Source organism: Lagenorhynchus albirostris, chromosome 20, assembly GCF_949774975.1.
Source record: "Lagenorhynchus albirostris chromosome 20, mLagAlb1.1, whole genome shotgun sequence".
NCBI lineage: Eukaryota > Metazoa > Chordata > Mammalia > Artiodactyla > Delphinidae > Lagenorhynchus > Lagenorhynchus albirostris.
In genome coordinates, this window is record NC_083114.1 from 16,705,253 (window position 1) to 16,728,053 (window position 22,801).

General features: G+C 55.2%; 1 protein-coding gene and 1 long non-coding RNA gene across 3 annotated transcripts in view; one reads left to right on the forward strand and one right to left on the reverse strand.

Annotated features, from left to right (window-relative positions):
* Positions 1–22,801, reverse strand: part of KSR1 (kinase suppressor of ras 1) — a 151,358-nt gene that overhangs the window by 6,718 nt on the left and 121,839 nt on the right. For both annotated transcript variants that reach the window (XM_060134281.1, XM_060134280.1), the window contains 12 exons: positions 22,025–22,108; positions 20,372–20,433; positions 20,171–20,277; positions 18,310–18,481; positions 13,132–13,183; positions 12,255–12,303; positions 11,071–11,450; positions 8,693–8,789; positions 5,407–5,540; positions 4,526–4,657; positions 3,126–3,261; positions 1,587–1,720 (listed from right to left, as the gene is read on the reverse strand). In XM_060134281.1, the coding sequence (XP_059990264.1) occupies positions 1,587–1,720; positions 3,126–3,261; positions 4,526–4,657; positions 5,407–5,540; positions 8,693–8,789; positions 11,071–11,450; positions 12,255–12,303; positions 13,132–13,183; positions 18,310–18,481; positions 20,171–20,277; positions 20,372–20,433; positions 22,025–22,108 (1,539 nt within the window). The remainder of the gene's footprint in view (positions 1–1,586; positions 1,721–3,125; positions 3,262–4,525; positions 4,658–5,406; positions 5,541–8,692; positions 8,790–11,070; positions 11,451–12,254; positions 12,304–13,131; positions 13,184–18,309; positions 18,482–20,170; positions 20,278–20,371; positions 20,434–22,024; positions 22,109–22,801) is intronic.
* On the forward strand, positions 15,444–17,561 carry LOC132511247 (uncharacterized). Its single transcript, XR_009537565.1, has 4 exons — positions 15,444–15,710; positions 16,410–16,500; positions 16,769–16,974; positions 17,189–17,561. It is a non-coding gene; the product is annotated as an uncharacterized LOC132511247 (long non-coding RNA).

Genomic DNA, 22,801 nt, shown 5'->3' on the forward strand with positions numbered 1-22,801 from the left:
GAGCTGGCAAACTAGGTATAGGTCAAATCTGGCTACAAAAAACTTGTGAGCATTTTAGAGCTGCCAAAAAAAAAAAAAAAAACCAAAACAAAGAACGTGTGACAGAGACCATATGACTTGCAAGCCTAAAATACTTACTATCTGGCTCTTTCTAGAACAAGAGGAGTGCCACTGCCACCACACACTCGGGCAGGTGTGAGATCCGGGGATAGCTTCTCCGGGGGCTACGCTGGGTGTAGGGGTTAGACAGGCTCTCGCCCCCTGCCACCGCCCGACTGCCACCAAGAGAAGCCCCACTTTATCTGTTCTATGTCCTGGGCCTGTGGGAGATGACACTTCTAGAAAGTGCCTTACCCCTTAAAGTTCAAAGCCATGCATCTTGTCCAGGAGGCCAGCCACGTGTGACCTGCCTCTCGTTTCTGTACAATCCACAAACTAGGAATGTTTTTTACCTTTCTAAATGATCGGGGGGTGGGGGGTGGGAATCAAAAGAAGACTATTTCATGACCTGTGAAAATTACATGAAATGCAAGTTTCAGCATCCGTAAGTAATGTTTTACTAGAACCAGCCAGCCCGCAAGTTTGTGGGTCTGTGGCCGTCCCTGAACCAAATAGCAGAGCTGGGTCATTGTGACAGAGACTGTACGCGGTGGTGTCGTCGCTTTGCACGTCGCTGGGCACCCTGCAAATCCCAGTGGCAAGGAGCCGTCACTCGAGGTTCCCTCTCGGCCTGCCAAGCTAAACTATTTCCCACGTGGCCCTTGACAATTTTGCCTACCCTCCCGCTCCTAAAAAGCTGTGGAAGCTGGGGCTGGGAACAAGGAAGGACTTGCCCAGATTCCCGCAGAGGCAGGGCAGAGGTCTGTTTTTGAATGTTCTGGAAGACAGAGCCAGAGGGACAAAGAAAAAAGGGAATGAGGCAGAAGACAGGAGTGGAGACCACCCCAGCACGGAGGGCTGCAAAGGATTATGGGATTACACAGAAAGGAGACGGGCTCCCAGTGTCCAAGCGGCACATAAACCCGGGTGGTGCGGTCCCTGTGACAGGTGGCTAATCTGGGGGCTAGAAGGCTCTGTGCCATTTTAAGCAACAGCTGCTCGGTTGGTTTCGGTAAAGCTCTGTCTGGCCCCCTCCCAGGCAGAACCTTCTTTTTTTTTAACCTTTTAACCCAGAAATTTTATTTCTTTTTTTTAAAAATTAATTTTTATTGGAGTATAGTTGCTTTACAATGTTGTGTTCGTTTCTACTGTACAGCAACATGAATCAGCTGTTGTGAACCCAGGCTAACGCTGGGCTGGATAGCAGGCAGAACCTTCTTGTCAGGGCCCAGCCTGGGCCCAGCGTCAGCACTGGGCTGGTAACAGGGATGTGGAGGTTTCCACAGAGGAGAACGGGAGACGCTGGCCTATGAAAGGGTCTCCTACATAAATGTGATGAGCGGAATCCCGACATCCCTTGGGCGAGGGGACTAGTCACCTCTGGCTAACCAGCTCTGGGGGTTCCCTAGATCAAAGTCTCGGGCAGACAGAGCAGACAGCGCCCTCCAAGACGCCTGGCTGCAGGTTTGGCTCCGAGGGGTACTTACTCGGCAGACTTCCAGAAGTGCCCGGGGTGCGAGAGCCTCCGGTTCAGCTTGGGCAGCTTCTCCAGCATGTCCATCAGCAGCGGGAAGCTGGGCCTCTCCTGCAGGTCGAAGGCCCAGCAGGCGGACAGGATCTCCTGCAAAGCGAGCCAGCATTGGAGGACGTGAGAGCTGGCCGGGAGCGAGGGGGGCGCGGCCGCGGCACTCTGCCGAGGGTCCCTTCCGTGTTCCCGAGCGCCCTCCGGCTGGTGGTCGCCTCACTCTCCTGCCGACACTGAGGTGACTGGCCATGGCTGAAGTAGGGCCGTGAAATAACTGCATTTGAGAAGAGCTCTCACACTTCCAGTGAAAATGAAGGGCATGGGCCTCCCTCCCCTCCTTCCTTCCTCGACCTCCCTGGAATAACAGTTACAAAGACGAATGAAAGGTCACAGGAAAGAGATCAGAAATGGGGTCACGGACGTTCGGAATGGAAAGCGGAAGGCAGCGCGTTGACAGGTGAAACGCAAGGTGCTCGGAAGGTGTGCAGGGCTGGCCAGGCTGCAATGGCGGAGGAGCCTGGGGGCGTGCCAGGAATGGAGGCTGGCAGGGACCAGTCCCTGTACTCAGGGACTGAGTACAGGGCAGCAGTGAGCGTCGACCGAACAGCTGTCCTGACAGTCCCGAGTCGGGGCAAAGCCCTTCTCGCTTTGGCCTTCTGCTGCCTACTCTCCGGATCCACGTGTGCACACAGCACAGCCCTCGGCCTTTCGATTCAGAAGAAGTCCCTGGGAGAAGACAGGCCGGCACGCACAGCCAGGCAGAAGGTGCTCGTGCAACAGGGCAGATGGTGACCCTGCCGGGAAACTCACAGCCTACTTATGAGTGCCGGGTGCTCCCCGCAGACGTTTCCAATGCTATGCTGCCCAGGTACCTACTGGGGCTACTTATCAACATCCTGGCTGGCATCTGTCTGCTCCGGGCCTATCTGACTCATGAGCGCGTGGTAAACACTGACGGCGCTGAGAACACCGCCCCCCCGGGCTCGCTCATGTGTCACTGTGCCAGGCGGGGGAGCTTACAAAGTGCAATGCAGAGACGCCATTAATGATATTCAGTCACGCGAGGGCAGCGACCGTATTGTGATTTGGCATCTTGAAAACAGATTTGCTGTGGAAACCTTGATTTGTCTCGAACGGTCGGGACCAACATTGAGAAAAGATCTGACACGGCAACAACCCCACTGTTTGTGCTTTATGCAGTGAAATTTGTTATTATCTTCTTTCTAGTAAGTAACATACAGGCTTTATTATCTCATCTCATAGTTCAGTCAAAACCATTATCTTTATTTCCTTCCTGTCCTTTTTTTTTAAAGATAATTTTTCTTTTTAAAGGTTAGCAGTGGGGTGGTGAAGGACACAGACCTCCTAGCCGGCAGCAAAGAGGCCTGCCCGCCACCCGTCCGCCTCTGGGTCCCACGTCTCAGCTGAGTGAAGGGCAGCCAGCCACCTGCCCTCTACCCCACCTTCCTCTCCCAGTGCAGGGGCTTGGGGGGCTACTTACGGTGACTTCCTTCCCCAGGCTGACGGAGGCCAGGACTCTCTTCATTCCCTCTCCGCTTCCAACCTGCCAGATCAGGGCCTCCACGGCTTGGTTCTTCAAGGGCCAGTCTCTGGCTTGCAGCTCATACCAAACGGTCCTGTGGAGACCAGCCACCCACGTGGCCTGAGCTCCCTGGCGGCACGGGCTCGGCTCAGCTCAGCTCACACCCCGGAGGTGCCTGCTGCCCTGATGCCAGGAGCCCGGCTGGAGGACCCAGCATCCCCCTCCTACCTTCCTCACCCGCCAGGCTTCCGGGAACGCCTTGATTCCCTCCCGGGGGGCCCTGTGCTCCCACTGTGGCAGGAAGACTCAGACAGCACGGGCTCTGGCCAGAGATCCCGGTACAACCGTTCAACCTCCGTGGGGTGGCTGCCCATGGCCAAGGTTGTCTGAGGCGTGACAAGAATGCCCAGCCCTGGGCCTGGCACACGCAGGTGCTCAGGAAATGATAGTTAAAGGTCAGGCCAGGAAGAGACCACCCGCGAGGGACGGATCCCCCGAGAGGTTACGGGATGAGGCCGTCACTCAGACCCTCCAAGTCCCCTTGCCCTTCTCAACTTATCTGGATGGGACCTTCTCCATTAGACCCACCCTGTCCAACCTGGGGGCCACGTGGGGCTACTGAGTAACTGAAATGTGGGGAGGGGAACTGAGGTGTAAAACACACACCAGCTTTTGAAAACGTTGCGGGGTAGAATTTTAATTTCTTATTTTGATTACACGCTGAAATGATAATATTTTGGCTATATTGAGTTAAATACCTATTGAAACGGCTTTCACTGGTTTCTTTTTTTTTTTTTGGCCGTGCCACACTGCATGCAGAATCTTAGTTCCCCGACCAGGGATCTAACCACGCCCCCTGCAGTGGAAGCGCGGAGTCCTAACCACTGGACTGCCGGGGAATTCCCTCTTCTTCTTTTTTAATGTGGCGAAGAGAAAACTCTACACATCTGGCTCATATTATGTTTCTATATTTCTATGTTGCTATCGGTCAGCACCCCAGCTCTTTCTGGGGCACAGCTGGCAGGACTCCCTGTTCTCCCAGAGGGACAGCCCTCGATGAGCTCTGGTGAGCGTCCTCATGGGGCAACAGGTGGGAATGACACCCAGAGTTAAGCATTCTATACGATCAGCTAATTTAGTCCTCATTTAACAGCTCTACCGGGGAGGTACTTTATTCTTCCCATTTTACAGGTGGGGAAACAGAAGGTCAAGGACGTGGTCACTGGCCCAAACAAGTGGCTGATTCAGACTCAAAGCACACCTCCCCCTGCCCCCCCCCCCGTGGCCAGTAGGACCCTCTCTCTGAGCCACACTTGGCCTCAGAGCCTCAGGCGGAGGGGTGCCAGGGGCCTCCTCACCCGAATGCATAGACGTCAGCCGCTTTGGAGAAGGGCAGCTGGTCCTCGTCCTTCCCGGGGGTCATCTCCCTCACGATCTCGGGGGCCAGGTAGCACAGCCAGTCATGTGACAGCTTCAGCTGGTTCTCACGCCTGGAGGCCAAGAGGCCAGGGCAAGGACATGGCCTTCAGTCAGCAGCAAAGAGGCCCGCAGGGCAAACACCCGCCCCGGGGCTGGTACACCACCCACCATGGCCCAGAAAAGCAGCACACCCATCATGCACTCGCCAGGGCACCTGCACTCCGGGGGCACGTTACCAAGGAGTGATAACCAGGCTTTTCTAGAAAGCAGGCCAAGAACAGGCATCGGCAGGGAGTGGCACTTGAGGGTGCCGATTCTCTACCCTGGGAGTGTGAAGGGCATCTCCAAGCAGGAGATCAGATCTGCCTGTGGGCCTTACAACCCGGCCTGGGTCTGGCTCTCCAGCCCGGCTGCCGCCCTCCCTCCTGGGGTCCAGACGCTTGGGAAGGAGCCTTTCTCCCCATCCCCACGCCCCCTTCAAGATTTGCGGAACTAGAACCCGACGTTCTTCCTCATAATGGGGACGTGAACCCTGGTCCCCTGCCCAAGTCGGTGAGCATACAGGGAACATGTGAGTGAGGGGACCCAACCACCACGGGGGCCAGCCTGAGAATGACGCACTACGAGTGACCTAAGTGTCACCCAAACCTGATTCTGGACCAGAAACACAAGAGCAGGACCAGAGCAGACCTGGCCTTTCCTACAGGGAGGGCTGCCCCTCAGTGACAGACGGCGAGTGCCCGGACCTCGGCTGGACCTCAGGCCCACCAGCACCGCCCAGTTCCTCCCTAGTCTGTCCAGACGCCCAAGGCCAACTGACCGTCCCTCTCGGACCACGCCTGAGATCCCGAACAGCCCGAAGTCTGTGATGACCACTTTGCCGTTGTCGTAGAAGACGTTCTTGGACTTGAGATCTTTGTGCACGATGCCCTTGGCGTGGAGATAGCCCATTCCCTGGAAGACAGCGAGCCTCACGTCAGGAGCGGAGGGGAGGTGAATGACGAATGACTCAGCTCCTGCTCTGGGCCGGGGCCTGAGCGGGACGGGACGTCCTACCTCCCCCCCCCATTTAATCTTCACCACCCTGTGCAGTGTAACTGTCTCCTTTTTACAAAGGAGGAAAGCCAGCCTCAGAGATGGGAAGTCACCTGCCCCAGGCCACACTGCAGTTCAGCGGCATTGCTGAGATCTGGCGCCAGGCCAGTCCGCGCTCCTGCTGTGTCAGCGCGCTGCCCAACACCCACCTTCTACTCAGATGAGGCGTGGAAAGGGGGAGGGGTGAGGGGCTGGGGGTCAGGAAGTATATAAAGGTTCCCTGTGATGCTACTCTCTGTGTCAAGTTATAAAAGACCCGAGTGATCTGGGGTCTCTCTCAGGCTTTGCTGGCCGCTCCCCTCAGGCTGGGCAAGGGCTAGGGTTGGGGAACAGAGAGGAATTCCCATAGAGGGAGCCCCTGAGCTCAGGTGGTCCCACTGCCTGTGCTGTGGTAGAAGTCCTGGACTAAAGCTGAAATCCAGCCCAGATTCTAACTCACTGTGGGGCCTTGGACTTGACTTCTAAGCCTCAGTTTCCTCAACCTGCCAAGTGGCAGGTCAGGGCTGGGTGATTTCTAACCAACGCTCTATTTGGACTGAACACTGCCAGGTGCACGGGATGTGGGAGACCTCACGCAGACATGACCTCATCCAAGGTCAAAGCCAGGATTCCCAGGTCCCCTGCTGCTCTGATGCTCTTGGGAACGGGGAGCGGGGAGGGAGAAGGGGGGTACTGTACGAGACGCATGACTGAAATGGGCATCCCTGCCGGCTCAGAAAGAGGCACATGTAAACCCGTCTCCCAATCTCCCACGTCAAGGGTGCTTCACGTGTGAGAACTCCGTCTGGCTTTAAAGGTATCCTGGGGTGAGACGGGGAGAGGTAAAACCAGCGAAAGCCACATTTAGGAAGTAGAAGAATGAGCTGTGAGGCGGAAGCAGACAGAACTCAGCCGAGCGCAGAGCTCAGACCGAGTGGGGCGGGAGCGCGTCAGAGAAGAATGCACACGAGGCAGATGCTCTTCTGCGAGAGATGGGAGGGCTCGGGGTGCACCGTGGCCACTTCCCTCAGGCCTGCTGAGAGCTGTCATCCTGCCACGGAAGCCGGGAGTTCCAGGAAAGAGTAACTTGCTCTTTCCCAAAACACCATCCTGAACGTAAAACGATCCTTCTTAAAATTTCTGCCCATTTCCCAAACCAAACCAAGGCACAAGCCTTCTCCAGTGACCAAAGAGAGCCAAGACCCCCATCTCGGGTTGAACAGGGACCAGCTGTGTGACTGAGGATAAGTGCCTGTACCTCTCTGAGCCTTGTTTATAAAATAGGTGTCACAGCCTCAAACGGCCAGAGAGTAGACAGGAAGTGCCCAGGTCTGGAACACAAACCCTCCTTCCTTCCCATACTTTCACAATGCCTCTAGAGTGGCCCCCAAGCCCTCGAACCAAAGGTCAAGCCCCCGTCATTATATTCTGAGCCTCAAAATACCAGAGATGAGTACAAAAGGAAGTGGCTTAGAAGTTCTCAGAAGAAGGGGGATGGGGAAAATAAATAAGCCAGCAGAGTGGAAGCTTCTGGCTCTGCAGCTCTAAAACCTTTGCACAACTTTTCTCTTCTGCCCTGGAATCTTCCAGATGGCTCACTGAACCTAACTCAGCAACCAGACTCCCACAGTGTCCTGACGATAAGGAGAGAGAACAGTTTGGGGGAGGAGGGCTGAGTTGGGCAGAGTGTGGAGCAGGGCCCAGCAGGTTTGGGGCCATCACAGAGTAGGTGTGACGCTCTGCAGCTCCCTCCAACTTCTCTGCAATGAGACAGACTACAAAGGAAGGCGTAAGTGTGATATTTGGGTTTTGGGGGCTGCAGTTTAAAGTTTAATGCATTAGTGTAGCCACATGGGAATGTCACGTGGAAATCTTGGTGTTCATAAATGTCACTGAGATTTTTATCTTTTCCTTTCCAATGACGCACACACACACACACACACGCAATGGATGCAAGGAGGGAGGGAGAAAAAAGAACAGAAGGCAAGACTAACTAACAACAAGAAAGGGACAAAAACTTGGTGGGAGCTGGTAAGACAAAGCTTTCCCACAAAAACGAGAACCTGGAAAGAGGAAGTCCTATCCAGCACTAATCTAGTTTTTCTCTGGGCTTGTCTGTCGCTAAATAAAGCAACAAATAAGCTTTTCTTTCATTTTTGTTTAATTACTTTTAAAAGATGAAAGGAGGGGCTTCCCTGGTGGCACAGTGGTTGAGAGTCCACCTGCCAGTGCAGGGGACACAGGTTCAAGCCCTGGTCTGGGAAGATCCCACATGCCGCGGAGCAACTAAGCCTGTACACCACAACTACTGAGCCTGCACTCTAGAGCCCGTGAGCCACAACTACTGAGCCTGCATGCCACAACTACCGAAGCCCACACTCCTAGAGCCCGTGCTCCGCAACAAGAGAAGCCACCGCACTGAGAAGCCCGTGCACTGCAACAAAGAGTAGCCCCCGCTCGCCGCAACTAGAGAAAGCCCGTGCGCAGCAATGAAGCCCCAACGTAGCCCAAAATTAATTACTTAATTATTTTTAAAAAAAGGAGGCCTGAGTTGAGCCTGAAGCCCTGTCCTCATGAAACTTGGATGTGGAAACTTTAAGGCAGAACCTCTGTCCCAAACCTTAATCGATTCTAACAGACTCTCACCAAGCGCTGGCCCTGGACCCAACGCTCTCTCCATGGATTATCCCAGTTTACCTTTGCACCAATCCAATGAGGGAGGCGACACTGGCATCTCCATTTCACAGGGGAGGAAGCCAAGGCTCAGAGAGGCTAATCGACCTGCCCGAAGTCACACAGCTGGTGTGACCAAGATTCAAACTCAAGCTATCTGTCTTTAAAACCCACTGAGTTTCTCCAGGGTGTCCAGCTCCCAGCAGACAAGACAGGGACAGAGGGAAGGAGATGGGGGTCCCACCCCTGAGGTGCCCCACCTAAAGGGAACAACAGAGCAGCCACCACCACTACCCTGACACGGTCAGACAGACCGGGGGACAGCCAGGAACTCTGGAACCAGCTGGATGCCCCTTCACCTTAATGATCTCCTGGGCGATCTGCCTGGTCTTGTTGATGTCCACAGATGTCTTGGGGTCCCTCACAAACGAGTGCAACGTCCGTCCCTTGCAGAAGCTGTGAGGAGTGGTGGGTCAGGCAGAGATCTGGGGCCTGTGCAGCCCAACCCAAGCCCCTCTGGAGCCGGGGAGAAGCAGGGGCAGAGCTGTGCCCACCGGCCTCGGGAGGGCTCTCTCTGTCCCCGAGACGCTGGGGGCCTGAATCCTCGTTCTTGACCAGCCTGACGCCCATTCCTGCTGGCGCCTGGCCTGAGTGGGCAAGAACACCGGTTCCCCGAGGCCTAGGGCCTGCCCACCACAGAACAGGAAACTCAGTTCACCGAGCCTCCTGGCAACTCAGAGCAGCCCACCTTTGCGGAAGCTCGAGGCAGGAACACGCCCAGGCAAACTCAGCAGCCGGGGAAGAACCTTTGGCCTTCTCGGGCTATAACCAGGCAGCATCAGGGCTCTGGGCTCACCATAATGATGTTCACGATCGTGTTATTTTCTGATCACAGGGATTTTATTACAATGCGGAGTGTGCAGGAGGGGAGGGGTGGCTGTCAGGCATGTCAGAGTGATTATTAGATAAGGGGCTTGCATGCTGTGGTCCCCACCTGTACCGACTCCTAAAACCCGGAGCGAGGAAGGACCCAGGCAGAATGTGTAGCTTCAGTCCCCTGCTCCAGGGAGAAGCTGACTTAAGCCATCTGAGGAAGGGGCTAGTTTTTAGGAATCATCTCCAAGGAGATAAGATTCTTGGACCCTCAAGGTCTGGAATATCGGCTGACGGTTGCTTTTCTGTGTTCCAGTCCCCTCAGCAGATTCTAAAACACGTTAAATTTTTTGTTAATATTCTATTCTTTTGCTGTATGTATTCCCTTTAAGGAGACTCAGATCTCTCATGGGACTGGGTGGATGAGAGAGAGATGGGAGGATGAATGATGGACGGCACTGAGGCTGGGATCCGGGGGAGCTGAGCTGGTGGAACCATGTGCTCCCTGAAGCATCATGGTGTCATGCTTGGGCTGGAATTTTGTCCCCACCCCACCAGGTCCACGTGGTGACCTGATGATCTCACACTGCTTGGGAGTTCTAGTGGGTAGTTATCTCGGATATGCAAGCAAGATGGAAATCATTATTTACTTAGTAAACAAATACAGTTTGTTTGAGGAGAAGGTGTTTTTTCAAAGCACAGGGTCCAACTATAGAGAATGTCATCAGACTATTAATGAGTATTCTTTTGGCTGATGGGTTAAAGTGGTTTTTAGTTTTTTTCTTGACACCACGTGTATTCCAAAGATTCGTCACTAACCTCATATTGTCTTTCCTGATTTTAGAAGTAAAGACCCAATAACAACTTTTTCAATGCCATGGGCAAAAATGTTTCAGTTTCACAGCCCTCTGGTACTCAGGGAGCTAATGGTCACTCATCCACTGATGGTGGGAGGGGAAACTGGTGGACACTTTCTGGAGTAGAAACGGACAACGTCCATCAAAACGTGACATACATGCACTCTGACCCAGCCCCGCACACGTACTGCCAGAAGTTCACCAAGATACGGAAACAGAGATGCTCGTGACGACAAAGTGTCCAGCAAAAGAGGGCTGGTTAAATAAATTAGGGGAGGACCAGCGATCGGGTTCCAGAGAGAACCCAGAGCCCAGCTGTGGGGCTCGACCCAATTCCACTCCACTTTCAGTGACACCATATTGGTAACTTGAAATCAACTGCGGTGAGAGTGTTTACACCACAGGAATTGACAGATGCCATGTATCAATACTAGAGCTTCCTCACCACCACCCAAGAGCTGGTTGTTAAACGTTTACCAGCACACCACTGGAGGTTGTGCTACGTGATGTGACGGGAACACTATACAGGTATTCAGATTAGACCTCAGACCTGCCCTCCAGCCAAGAAGGCAAAGTAACCAGTAGGCTCTTTGGTATGTATTTTTACAAACACATAAATAGTTACAAACCAAATAGATAAATAGTTTAAAAACATGAGCGTATACAAATTTTTTTTTTTATTTTAATGGAAGGCGTGATAAGGAACTGTTTACAGTATCCACCTTTGGGGAGAAGCACCCGGTTCGGGTGGGAAGAGACTGGTTTTCACTGTATACTTTTCTGGAACATTTGAATTTTCTCTATCCTTAGGTATTGTTTTACTGATTTATTTATTTAATGTCAATGGGGTTATATGATGGAGAAATTACACCTCATTTTTGGTTTTCTTCTCTGTACCTCTCTAAATGGAAACTTCCATGCCCTCCGGGGTGTCCACACAAATAACAGGGCCCCCAGGGAAAGGGGAAGAGGAGGCGGCCACCCCAGGGAGAGCGGGACCGGGTTACCTGGTGATGATGGCCAGGTGCGGCGGGTTCATGCAGGCCCCCATGAAGAGCACCACGTTCTCGTGCCGCGTCTGCCGGTAGTTCATCACCTCCTTTTTGAACAGCTTCAGGTGGTCCTGGTTGTGGCCGTCCATCTCCAGCAGGCGGATGGCCACCTCGCCATGCCAGCGGCCGCGGTGCACCCGGCCCCAGCGGCCCTGCCCGATGGGCTCGCCCAGCTCCACCTGCTCGAAGGGGATGTCCCACTCCTGCAGGTACACGCTGGTCTGGCTGGCCTTGCGAGAGATGGGGCCTCGCCAGGGCCGGCGGGAGCTCGGCAGGTCATCCAACTCGTCCTCGTCGTCTTCGGCCTCCGACCTGCCGGCCTCGGGCTCCTCAGCCTAGAAGGAGAGGAGGAGGGGATAGAGGGGGCAGGGGACCTGGGGGCAGGCGGGGAGCAGAGGGGCCTGGGTTCAGGAAGCCTGGGCTCTAGTCGCAGCTCTGCGGGGCTTGCTGTGGACAGTAGGCAGGTCACTTCGCACCACACAGCCTCAATGTCCCAATCCACAGCCTACGGCACTTGGCCCTTTTTTCCGCTAATGTTCCAAGACCCACCTATGAGTGACATCTAATCGCTGGGGAAGAGCATTAACATCCCCTGGCATGAAGAACTGGACCGCATTCACCCTTTCTGGCTATGCTTTTGTTTAAACACACAGTTTCTGACTCTCCACTGTGTAAGAATAAATCAGTCTGCTATCTGCTCAAGATCTTTAAGCCACTGCACTGCTCGGTTGACACTGGTTCAAGGGTCAGGGTAGCAACTCTTGGCCCCGGCTACAGTCAGAATCACCTGGGGATCTTTGATAAGTCCACACACCCGGCCCCACCCCGGACAGACCACAGGAGAGTCTTCCGGGCTGGGGCCCAGGCCTTCCGGCTGGGGGTGAAAACCATGGGAATGAAGAGTTCACTTTAGCCTCAAGAAAACAGCAAAGCAGAAGGAAGCTTGCTTCGTGGCACCCCTCGTTGCTCTCCCTGCCATGTGCACCCCTCGAGTCTGCTGCGGCGGGTGGCGGGTGGGCACCTGAGACGGCCCTCAACAGGGCCCGGTGCCCACATGCTCCCCAGACCCCTGCACGTGCTGAGCCGGGGACAGAGGAGAGAGATGCACCGTCGACGGCTGGCGTGTCGCCATCACTCACCTCCACTTCGCGATCCTCCGACACATCTGCTTTGGGCGGGTTCTCAAGCCTAAGAGTAAAACAGCGTTTGTCCAAGAGACCCCGAGGCTGGGCCATTCTGCTCCCAGCTGGGCAGGGGACCCCCCACGTGAGGTCTGAGAAAGGGGCACCAGGCCTGGATCCCTACTTTGACCCACTTGGCCGTGGGAAAGGCAGTCAGGATGCTGTGGAAACACACAGGAGGCCGAGGACCAGACCCCACTTCCCTTCTCTGGCCTTGGCCTTCTCCAGACTTAATCTGTGGGTGGTAGGGGCCGACGGGTGGGCAGTGACCATCAAGCCCCTTTCGAATCTGACAACCGGTACGGGGCTCTGAGCACACGCACAGGACTTGGAATTCTACTTGAGAACTGGCTCTGTTGCTCCCTAAGCTGTGTGACTGGATGCAATTTCTTAACCTCTCTGAGCTGGCTTCCTCATCTGTATGTTGAGGATGACACCTACTTTACACCTGGCTGAGAAATATACAAAAAAATGTGAGACAAGTACTCAGTATGGCCTGACACAGAAAGGGCTCCATAAACAGGGGCCGCATAATCAGGCTTCTCTAACGCTGAGTGCCCTTCGCCGGGCCTTCCTGGGTCACAGACTGCTCCTGCCTCACAGACTGCCCCACCCGATGCTGACTGCACCAACAGGAGGCAACTAAAGCCCTATGGCTGAGTTCACTGGATCACAGGGTGAATTAGCCCAAGCAGTGTCCCATCTGGCTGCCCAGGTACATGGCAAGGTCTGGAATGGGAGGGTCAGAGATTTAAAGGTGGAGGTGGGAGGCGGTCAGGGATGTGCGTCCAGCTTTAACAAGTCCCCAAGGAGGAGAGAGCGCAGGGCTGCCTACCGGGAACTGTCCGCCTCGGCGAATGGGACTGCCTGAGGAAATGCCGAAATGTCTGGAGAAAACAGAAAACAAACATGAGGCATGAGACCCCCTTCCACTCCCCCGGAAGACACGGTGTTTGCAAAGCCAGCACCCGCAGGGCCAAGCGTGCTCCGCCAGCAGCCCCTCGCTGGGCTGCACACGTGCTCCGGGGCCACTTCCCCTGGGCTTTTCCTAAAACAGAACACGGACGCAGCCTCCACGGCCCTCGGTTCTGCCCACACAGCTCTGCCCTGGGAAGAGCCTCCAGTGGGGGAGGAGGCTGAGACTTCTCAGTCACCACCATCGCCCCGTGGCCAAACCGCCCCAGACAAGCAAGTGGTGAAAGCGACAGGGCTGCTCTTTACCGGGTGTGTGGGCCAGACCCTCCTCCACGGCTCCGAGGCTCCCTTTGAGAGTGGGGAGACTCTCGGGCCAGCAGAGGCCAAAGGCCGGACTCGCAGGTGGCTCATTAGTGTCACGTGGTGCCTGGCACAGCCGCCGGGAACTGCTGGTGGGGACCAGGGGCCCCATCCCCTCAGCTTCAGGGTTTGGGTGGCTGGTGGGGCAGCCTCTGGGCAGAGAGCAATGCACGGTCCACACGCCGGGGCCCCGGATTGGGCAGCTGGCACTGACCCGAGCCTGGGGCCTTCCCAGCTTCAGCACTGAAAGCCCCACATCCAGGGGACACAGGACAGATGGTCACCGCAGTGTGGGGCCAACATGTTACAGGCCAAATGCCCCACGGCTGCTCCTGCCGCTGGCTTCTTTCTGTCCTCTCTGGTCCCTTCTAATCGCACTCGGGGAGGCTGGCAGCCCCCGGGCTGCGTGGGCCCCTTGCTCCCCTTTTCAGCAAAAGAAGAGACTGGAGGTGGCAGTGGCTTGAGCTAATCAGGGCCTCTCCCTGTCCTCTAGGACAAACAGCGCCCCCATCAGCCAGCAAACCTCCCTCTGGGCTTTCTCCAAGGCTACCCCTGTAGCTTTCTCAACATCTCTATCATACTTGGAGAGTCTGATAGAGGTCGTGGGCCTTCTTCTTAGGGAAATGCACACACGTACCCAACATCCTGTGTACAATTTCTGGGGAATCCTAGACCCGGAAGCCTCTTCTAAGGCTCTTCCAGACACCACTACACTGTGTCTGCAGACTGTCAAGGGCGGCCTGGTGTTTCCACCCACCCAACGCTGCTCCCATGTTTCCACAGAAGATAAACACATGCACGGGGCAGGGGGACATGGGGAGGTGGGGGTCTGGGGAGAAACCGCACCCCAAGTTGGGGGGGAGGCAAAATGTCTCTGAAGCTTCATACTTCTCCTTAAACATTAAGAGTGCATTTTGCATTCTGCTCCAGATATGTCCACATTTGTTTTAATAGAACTATATTTCCCTGCTCTCCCCGCTGACATATCTTCAGAGCAAGATGGACCCTTCTGGAAGAAGAACCGCACGTTTTCCCCATGCTTTCAGGGGTGCTCCCCTGTACGTCACCCTAGAGCAGTAACCAGGGAGGCTCTTGGAGGGGAACCACGGAAAAAATGGGTGTGAAGCCACAGAGCAGCGCAGGGAGCCTGGCCCTGAGCCCAGCCAGCCTGCACAGCCTGCAAAACCACTGGGGTGGGCCTGTACGAACTAAAAGGGGCTCCCAGTCACTCCCCTCATGGAGCTGGGCTGGGGAACAGAAAAGCCTGGAATAACCAAAATACCAGGACTTCTAGACAGACCTGTTTAATCCAGGAAAAAAAAAATTAGCTACAGTCTTTGTCTAAAACACACAGAACCTTCATAGGGTCGAGTTCAGAATTAAAGTTGCAGATTACGTGTACTATTGCTTGTCACCTCCAGCTAGAGAAATAAGTACTAATTGTATAAACTCCTGAGGAGCAGGAATATGGTCAAATGCAAAGGCTGGCACACAGAAGGTGTACAAAACAATTTCTGTGGAAGGGAATCAACGAGAATGTCTTCCTGAAAGTTTTCTTCTTTATAAACTTTCTGCCCTGGAGGCATTTCCAACAACTGCCAGCAGATGGCGCTGTGTGACAAGGCTCTGGAAGGTGAGGCCCGCCCAGTAAGCGAAGGCTGCTGACCTTCCCAAACTGGCATCACCTTCTTTAAGATCGGGTAGTAGTTTCCCCGCCATTATATAGAGGAAGATATCTTGTCAGATGCTCATAAGACATCAGCAAGAGATCCTCTCCCCTTATTCTGCAGACTGGGTTTCTGCCACCTCCTAGCTGTGTGACCCTGGACAAGTTGCCTGAAGTGTCTGTGCAAGACGAAGGACTGGATGGATGCCAAGGGTCCTCCCAGGAAGGCACTGCTCCTGTGAAGGGCCAGCCTCAAGGCTACTCCCTCTGCCCCCTTGCCCAGCCTCAACAGACAGTCAGCTCTCAAAATAGGTGGGTGTGAGACTCAGGTACCTCCAAGGCGCCCAGGGAGAGGGCTGGACAGAGGCGGGTCACATCAAGGGGCAGTTGGTGGAACCATGCAAAGGACTCACCTGGGAAGATAAACTGCTGTCTAGGATGCATATAGTAGGCAGCTTTAAACAGAAGAGCAGGTAAGTCACACACACAACAGCAAATGCAGCAGCAGGAGAGGGGACGGAGGCACGGGCTCGGGGGAGAGGGGCTGGTTATAGGGCTGGGGCAGCCCTTCCCCACCTGCCCTGCCCCAGCTTCCACGGAGGAAGGAGGAGAAGAGCTGGGAGGAAGCGGTTATTAGTAGGAGCCCCCAGGAGTAAAGGCACTTGCACCGGAGGGCTGGGGTTTGGAGACCCAGTCCCAGGGAACACCCTGCTGCAGAGCCCGGGCCAATTCCATTCACCTCCCAGGGCCCCTTCTCCTCTGTGAACTGCGCATGAGCCCAGGAGGGCAAAATACAACGGGAGATTCTGAAAACATTGAACAGGGCTGGGTGCAGAAGGGAAAAATCCCCCGGCCCGCATTCACACCTGCAAGGGCTGAGGCTTCAGTCACTAGGAGTGACCATCCAAAACAATAACCTCGCCCCAGGGTTGGCCACGGAGATACACAGAAATGCTCCCCACAATAGAGTGGGTGGACGGTAGGAGGAGGTCCCATCCCACCTTAACAGCCGGACCAGCCCAGCCCGTGACCAGAGAGAGAGCAGATCCTGGAGAGAGAGGGCTCTGTGCAGGGGACAATGTGAGGCCAGCCTGGGGACATCAGGGAAAGCTGAGAAGCTCTGGCAGACATCACACAAAGGACTTTTTCACTGGCTGTTGTTTTTCAAACAGGCCCTTCCTTTCAGAAAAACCCAAACTAGGACGTTCAGCAGAAGGCCCGGTTTCAGAGCATAACAATGACAGAGCAGAACACGAGAGGAGGGTGATCACGCGGGGCCGTCACTGGGTCTCTGGGGAGGGAGAGGTGGGCTCGGGACGACACACTCATGTCGGGAGATGTCCAGCCACATGCGTGTTAAGGTGAAGGGGCAGGCAAAAAAGAAGAAGGATTCTTAAAAGTCTCACCATCCCCCAAAAGAAGTCCCTGGGACCCTGGGGAGATGGGCCCAGAGAGGCTGCCTGGCCTCCTGCCAGCTGCCCCGGCCAGGGCTCCCCTGGCACAGGGAGAGCTGTGCCTCTGTCCTCCCCAGCCTGGAGCCCCAGGGGCCAGTGACAGGTGGGGCCTGGCCTGGCACTCCACGGGCTGAAGCTGGCAGTGGGCCTGGCTGGGTCCGGAGCAAACTAGAATATCCCAGCCGCCCTCCTCCCCTGAGCTGCCACCTGAAACACACCGAGGGCCAAGACCAACTGCAAGGGGCCTCCTGGGAGGCCAGGGCCGGAGTTCAATCCCGGACGGGTGAGTGGGCTTTGCTCTGCTCCTGGGGGAGGTGGGACACCCCAGGCCTGGCCGAGCGGCGGCGTCCCTGTCCCTCTAGAGCCGGGGCAGCCGGGGCCATGGTCAGAGGTCAGCTCTGCCCTGGCATGCACTCCCCGGTGGACTCCGTGGCCTCATCCATGCAAGGGGGATAGCCTAACCCCAGCCTCACACGGTCTCTTGTTTTATGGAAAAGGGAACCAAAGCACCCCTTTAAGCAGCTTGTCCAGACCAGAGCAGGTAAGCCACAGAGCCCCGGATTCCCTCGCCCCAGCCTTCTGGGCCTGCCCCAGCCCCCCGTGCTGCCTGTCCTGCTTCCTGGGAGCTCAGAAGCCCCGAGTGAGCGAACAACGCCCAGGAGAAGCCACCCCATGCATGGGAGGGCAGCGTTGGGATCAGGTCAAGGACCCAGGCTTGGGGCTTCCCTGGTGGAGCAGTGGTTAAGAATCCGCCTGCCAGTGCAGGGGTCACGGGTTCGATCCCTGGTCCGGGAAGATCCCACATGCCGCGGAGCAGCTAAGCCCGTGTGCCACAACTACTGAGCCTGTGCTCTAGAGCCCGCGAGCCACAACTACTGAGCCTGCGCTCCAGAGCCCGCGAGCCACAACTACTGAGCCTGCGCTCTAGAGCCCGTGAGCCACAACTACTGAGCCTGCGCTCCAGAGCCCGCGAGCCACAACTACTGAGCCTGCGCTCCAGAGCCCGCGAGCCACAACTACTGAGCCTGCGCTCCAGAGCCCGCGAGCCACAACTACTGAGCCTGCGCTCCAGAGCCCGCGAGCCACAACTACTGAGCCTGCGCTCCAGAGCCCGCGAGCCACAACTACTGAGCCTGCGCTCCAGAGCCCGCGAGCCACAACTACTGAACTGGCGCGCCTGGAGCCCGTGCTCTGCACCAAGAGAAGCCACCGCAATGAGAAGCCGGCGCACCGCAACAAAGAGTAGCGTCGCAACTAGAGAAAGCCTGCGCGCAGCAACGAAGACCCAACGCAGCCAAAAAGAAATAGATTAAATAAATTAAAAAAAGAAAAAAACCCAGGCTTTACATCAGACTTGGCTTTGATCCCACCTCTGCAGCTTATATGCTGTACAGCTCAGGGCAAGCCACTTGCTCCCTCTGAACCTGCGTCCCCATCTGTAAAATGGGTGCAATCACAGCAAGTTTAAATACGGGGATGCTCTTGAGCTCGGCACAGAGCCTGGCTCCCAGCAAGTGCTCTTAGTGGCGGCAGTGTTTGACCTTGAGCCTGCCGGGGTGTGCAGAGAAGGGACATGCAACCCCACCCCGAGGCCCGAGAAAGCCCCAAGGTGTGGTACCTGGGAAGTTGAACCTGCCGTCCCTCTGGCCGGGCGAGGGGTTGGGGGGCGTGGTGGCACTGGGTGGGTTGGACGACGACGTCGGGAAGGGCGCTGGCGAGGAGGGCGTGGAAGATGTGGTGGAGGATGGGTTGCTGCTGGAGTCCAGGTGGTTCATGGCCAGAGGATGCTCCTGCGGGACCAGAGACACAGGCAGTGGCAGGGACCGCCCAGCCCCGCCTGCCCCCCACCCCTCCCCGCCTAAAACGGAGGAGGTCAGCCAGGGCGTCCTGGCGTTTTATGGGTCTAATATTTGAGGGGAGAACGGGACAGGGAGACGCGCACCTCAACGTCCATCCCCTGGAGGGCTCCTCTCATCTTTCTTATTTCAGCTCAAGCGTCCTTTCCTCCCCGAAGTCCTTCCCCAGTCCTCGCCGGGGCGTGCTCCTCCCCTCTATCCCCCCATGGCTCCCAGCACCCTCCATCAGGGCACTTGAACTACGGTTTGTCAGCTGCAGGCGTCTTGGGCGGTTTTCTGAAGACTCTCTCTCCACCACGCTGTGTGTGTTCCACACCTGCTCGTCATACACCCAGGGCCTGGCTCTGCTCTTCTAACGAGTTAAATTCAGCCTCTGACAAGCCTCTGTTTGGTGGGTGGTAACAGTGGGTGCCTAATAAATGCTCCCTCCACTCAGCAGGGGGACCTGCCGGCCAGGACATTCAGTGGCGTGGGCCCTAGCAAGGCCAGAGGGCCACCTGAGGGAGGGCTACTGGGGGGACTGAGTCTACGTCAAGGGGGGACCCTGGGCCTGACCAGTGTTTCCCAGACCACACACCAATTCCTCAGGGGGGTGGGGAGGGATTCCTGGTCAAAAAAGTTGGGGCCAAGTTGGGTTAAATGCTACGCTCAACCGGTTTCTCCTCTACAGGCCCTCAAGGCTCTGGGATGCACGGTAGACTCTGGAATCCACCAAAGCCATGCAATGGGCTTCGCTGTCCAGCGACCACCCACACTGCCTACTGCCAAGCTAAAGCGGGGAGGGGGCTGCAACCACTGGCCCTCACTCTGTCCGCTCACATGTCAAGGCCAGACCCTCCATCCCGGTCAGGCCAGGCCAGCCAGGGCAGGGGGCTAGCTCGAGGCAGGTTGAATCCCAGCCCCGACTCAGCAGCTGTGTGACCTTGGATGAATCAACCCACCCTTCTGAGCCACACGGTGCACTGTCTACACAGCAGGGGCATCAGCTGCTGCCTCACGGGGTTGTTTATTCGCTCAGCATTCAGTACAAACGTTTCCTCGCTGCCTGTTGTGTGCCAACCGCCAAGGCAGGCGTCAAGGGCTCGACGGGAGCACAACCCCACGGGCCTGCCCCCCACAGCACCCATGCACCCTGGGCCTGCCTCTCTTTCACGGGGGACCCCGTGCTCAATTTCCTCATCTGTAAAATGGAGGTGATATCAAATTCCCTGGCGGTCCGGTGGTTAGGGCTCTGCGCGTTCACCGTCGAGGGCGCAGGTTCGATCCCTGGTCGGGGAACTAAGATCCCGTAAGCGGCCAAAGAAAGAAAAATAATGGGGGTGATATCAGCACGTGACTTTTAGAACTACTGTGGGGATCAAATGAGGTATCAATGGAAAAAGTTCCCGACTCAGTGTAAGTACTCAGGAAATGGTGGCTCAAAATAGGGGAGGGGGGGTATGGGCACATAACTAAGATTTGGACACAAATGTGAAATCTATGAAATGGCTAAATATGGGATCCCTAAAGGCCTCCCTCTGGCCACACACCCCGGGTTGCAGTATCATGCTCCCCTGCTGGACCTCCCCATTGGGGGTGCTTCACAGAAAGGAACCCTGGGTGAGGGTTCGCCTCACATTATACCTTTTTGGTCAGTGCTTTGGGGAGGGTTCCGAAATGGGGTTCAGCTGCTCTGTCCACCGGATTGTTGATGTCCGAGGGGACAGATTCTGTCCTCCGAAGCCTGGGTACTGTTTAAAAAGAGGGGCGTGGTAACCATCAGCAGGAAACAGGTTCAAGAAAGATGCACCCCAAATCCAGAAGGGGGAAGCGCAGGACACTCACGCGGAAGGAAGGATATTCTACAGGCGGGGGCTTCTTTTGTACACTTGTTGTGACACTTCAACCTGGTAACGAAGGCAGGGTCAGTGCACGCAAAGCCACATGGGACCCCGGGACACACGCAGGGGCTCGGAAGCACTGCCTGGAAGTTTTGTGCGACACTCAACCATGACTGCCTCAGCTCCCACAAATGTCTCAACAAACGTTAGCTTAAGCGTGTAGAACATCTGATGTTAATAGTACTAGCAGCTACTATCTGTTGCGTACGACCGTGTTCCTGCTATCACCTGCCCAGTCTTCACGTCAAAGCACGTTTGATTACACCCATTTTAACTTGCTGTGGGTCACACAGCGATTTCTCTTTTCTAAACAAAAGGAGACCCTCTACCCGTGTTCAGAAAGCTTGAGACAAGTCTGAACTTAAAAGAGATGAATTAGAAGGAAAATGTTTCCATTACCAAACGGTCCCAGGGAAGCAAGGGGCAGCCCCTCCTGCTACATTCCTACACAGGCCACGTGGTCTGAGGACCAGAGTGGCAGAAGTGGAAAGAGCTGGATTCTTGGTTTGGTTCTGCCGGCTGAACCCCCTCTTGGGGTTCTCGTTGATCAAATGGGCCGATGGCTGGGGCTCTACCAACTTCACTGCAATTGCAGGAGAGCCTGGGGCTCAGAGGTTATCCTGTGCTCTCCGCATGAAAGGTATTACTTGAAAGGGTGCTGGAGGTCCCCAATTTAAAGCCAAATGGCCAGGAGCCACAAAAGACCTAGACTGGTGAGAAAGGTCTGGCATCTCCTTTGCGTTTTCCTGATGACTCTCCTAACTACAATTTATCCAATTGACACACATGAGACCCATCACCTACAGTCTGGCAGGAGCCCAAATGCTTTAACTATACACACTAGCTCAGATTCTTGGAGCAATCCTGATGGATAGAGAGACCTGGAATCATCTTCCCAGATGTATACCTGACAAAAATGAGGCCCAGAAAGGGCAAGCACCTTGCCCCAGGTCACACAGCAACACAGGGGCGAAGTAGACTGGGAGCAGACTCCAGGTCCATCCTCTATAAGGTGAGGGCAGCCAGACAGCAGGGGACAGACTCTGCTCACCCTACATTGTTCACTATCCTTGCCTTTCTTTCCTACCAGAGACCACAACAGTAGGAAAAAATGTTGAATTTGTATAGAATCTACATTCTCCCCTCACTCTCTTCTGGAAGTACCATGAGCCACTTCTCTGTTTCTACCATTCCCTGTCCCCATTTCCCCATTCCTTGTGTGCTAACACGTAAGGCTAAACTTCAGAACTCCTTACAGTTTCCAGAACAGTCCTGCCATTCCTCTCTACCTTTGTACAAGATGCTCTCTTGGCCTGGAATTCTCTTTCCTCCTTAGTCTACCTGGTAAACTTCTATTCATCCTTCAGAGCCCACCTCAAATATTCCCTTCTTCTAAGAGTGCTGTGCCTGATGCTCCCTTAATCTTCCTAGAGAGGGCTGATCACTCCCTGGTGTGCTGAGATTATGAATAGGTTTAGGAACTCTCAAAGGAACTCCGACTTGACCTAAGGCCAAGAATCAGGTAGCAAGATTATTACTAAACTAAAAGTACGGAGTCTGCTCCCCTCTGCCACCCCTGCCACGCCCCGCCCATCACCTGCAATGCTTGCACTTCACTCCGAACATCATGCTCTTCTGGCACACGTGGCAGACCTGCGACAGCCAGGACTTGGTGGAGAACCTGTAGGGGGTGGACACACAGAAATGCTCAGAGGGCCCCGGATGGAGAAGGGTCCACAAAGCCGCAGAGAGACCAGGAGACTTGGTTCCATCCCAGAGCCCCGGGCACCCTCTCGCAGGCAGGGCAGGGACACCCAGGGGCCACTGCTTCCCCAGGCATTCAGATTTCTTAGTCACAAAGTCTTCATTGCCAAAGTCCCAAAGCTGGTGTGGTCACCGACGCCAGCTCCCTGGCAGGCAATTCAGCAAAAGCAATCAAAATCCTAAGTGCGCACACAGAGCGATTCCAGTGCCAGGAATTCATCCAACAGATACTCCCACGGGTGTCAAACGACGTACTGAGAAGGTTACTCACTGTAGCATGTTTGTGGCAGAAAAGACGAGAAACACGCTGTGTCGTTTAGGTGTACAGGTGACTGACTGCATAAAGTATGATCCGTGCACACAACCGAATACCACGCAGCCGGAAAGTAAAATAAGGAAGCTCTTTTTGCACAAATAGGCAGTGATCATTAAATTATGCTGTCAGTGAAAAAAGTAAGGTACAATGCAACACAACTCCACTTATATGAAGTTCAAGTACAGGAAAAACTAACCTATGACGACAGAAGTGAAAAGTACCTCTGGGTGGTAGCACTACGGACTGAGAAGAGCCAAAGAAAACGTTCTGGGATGTGGAGGCTCTGAATCTTCC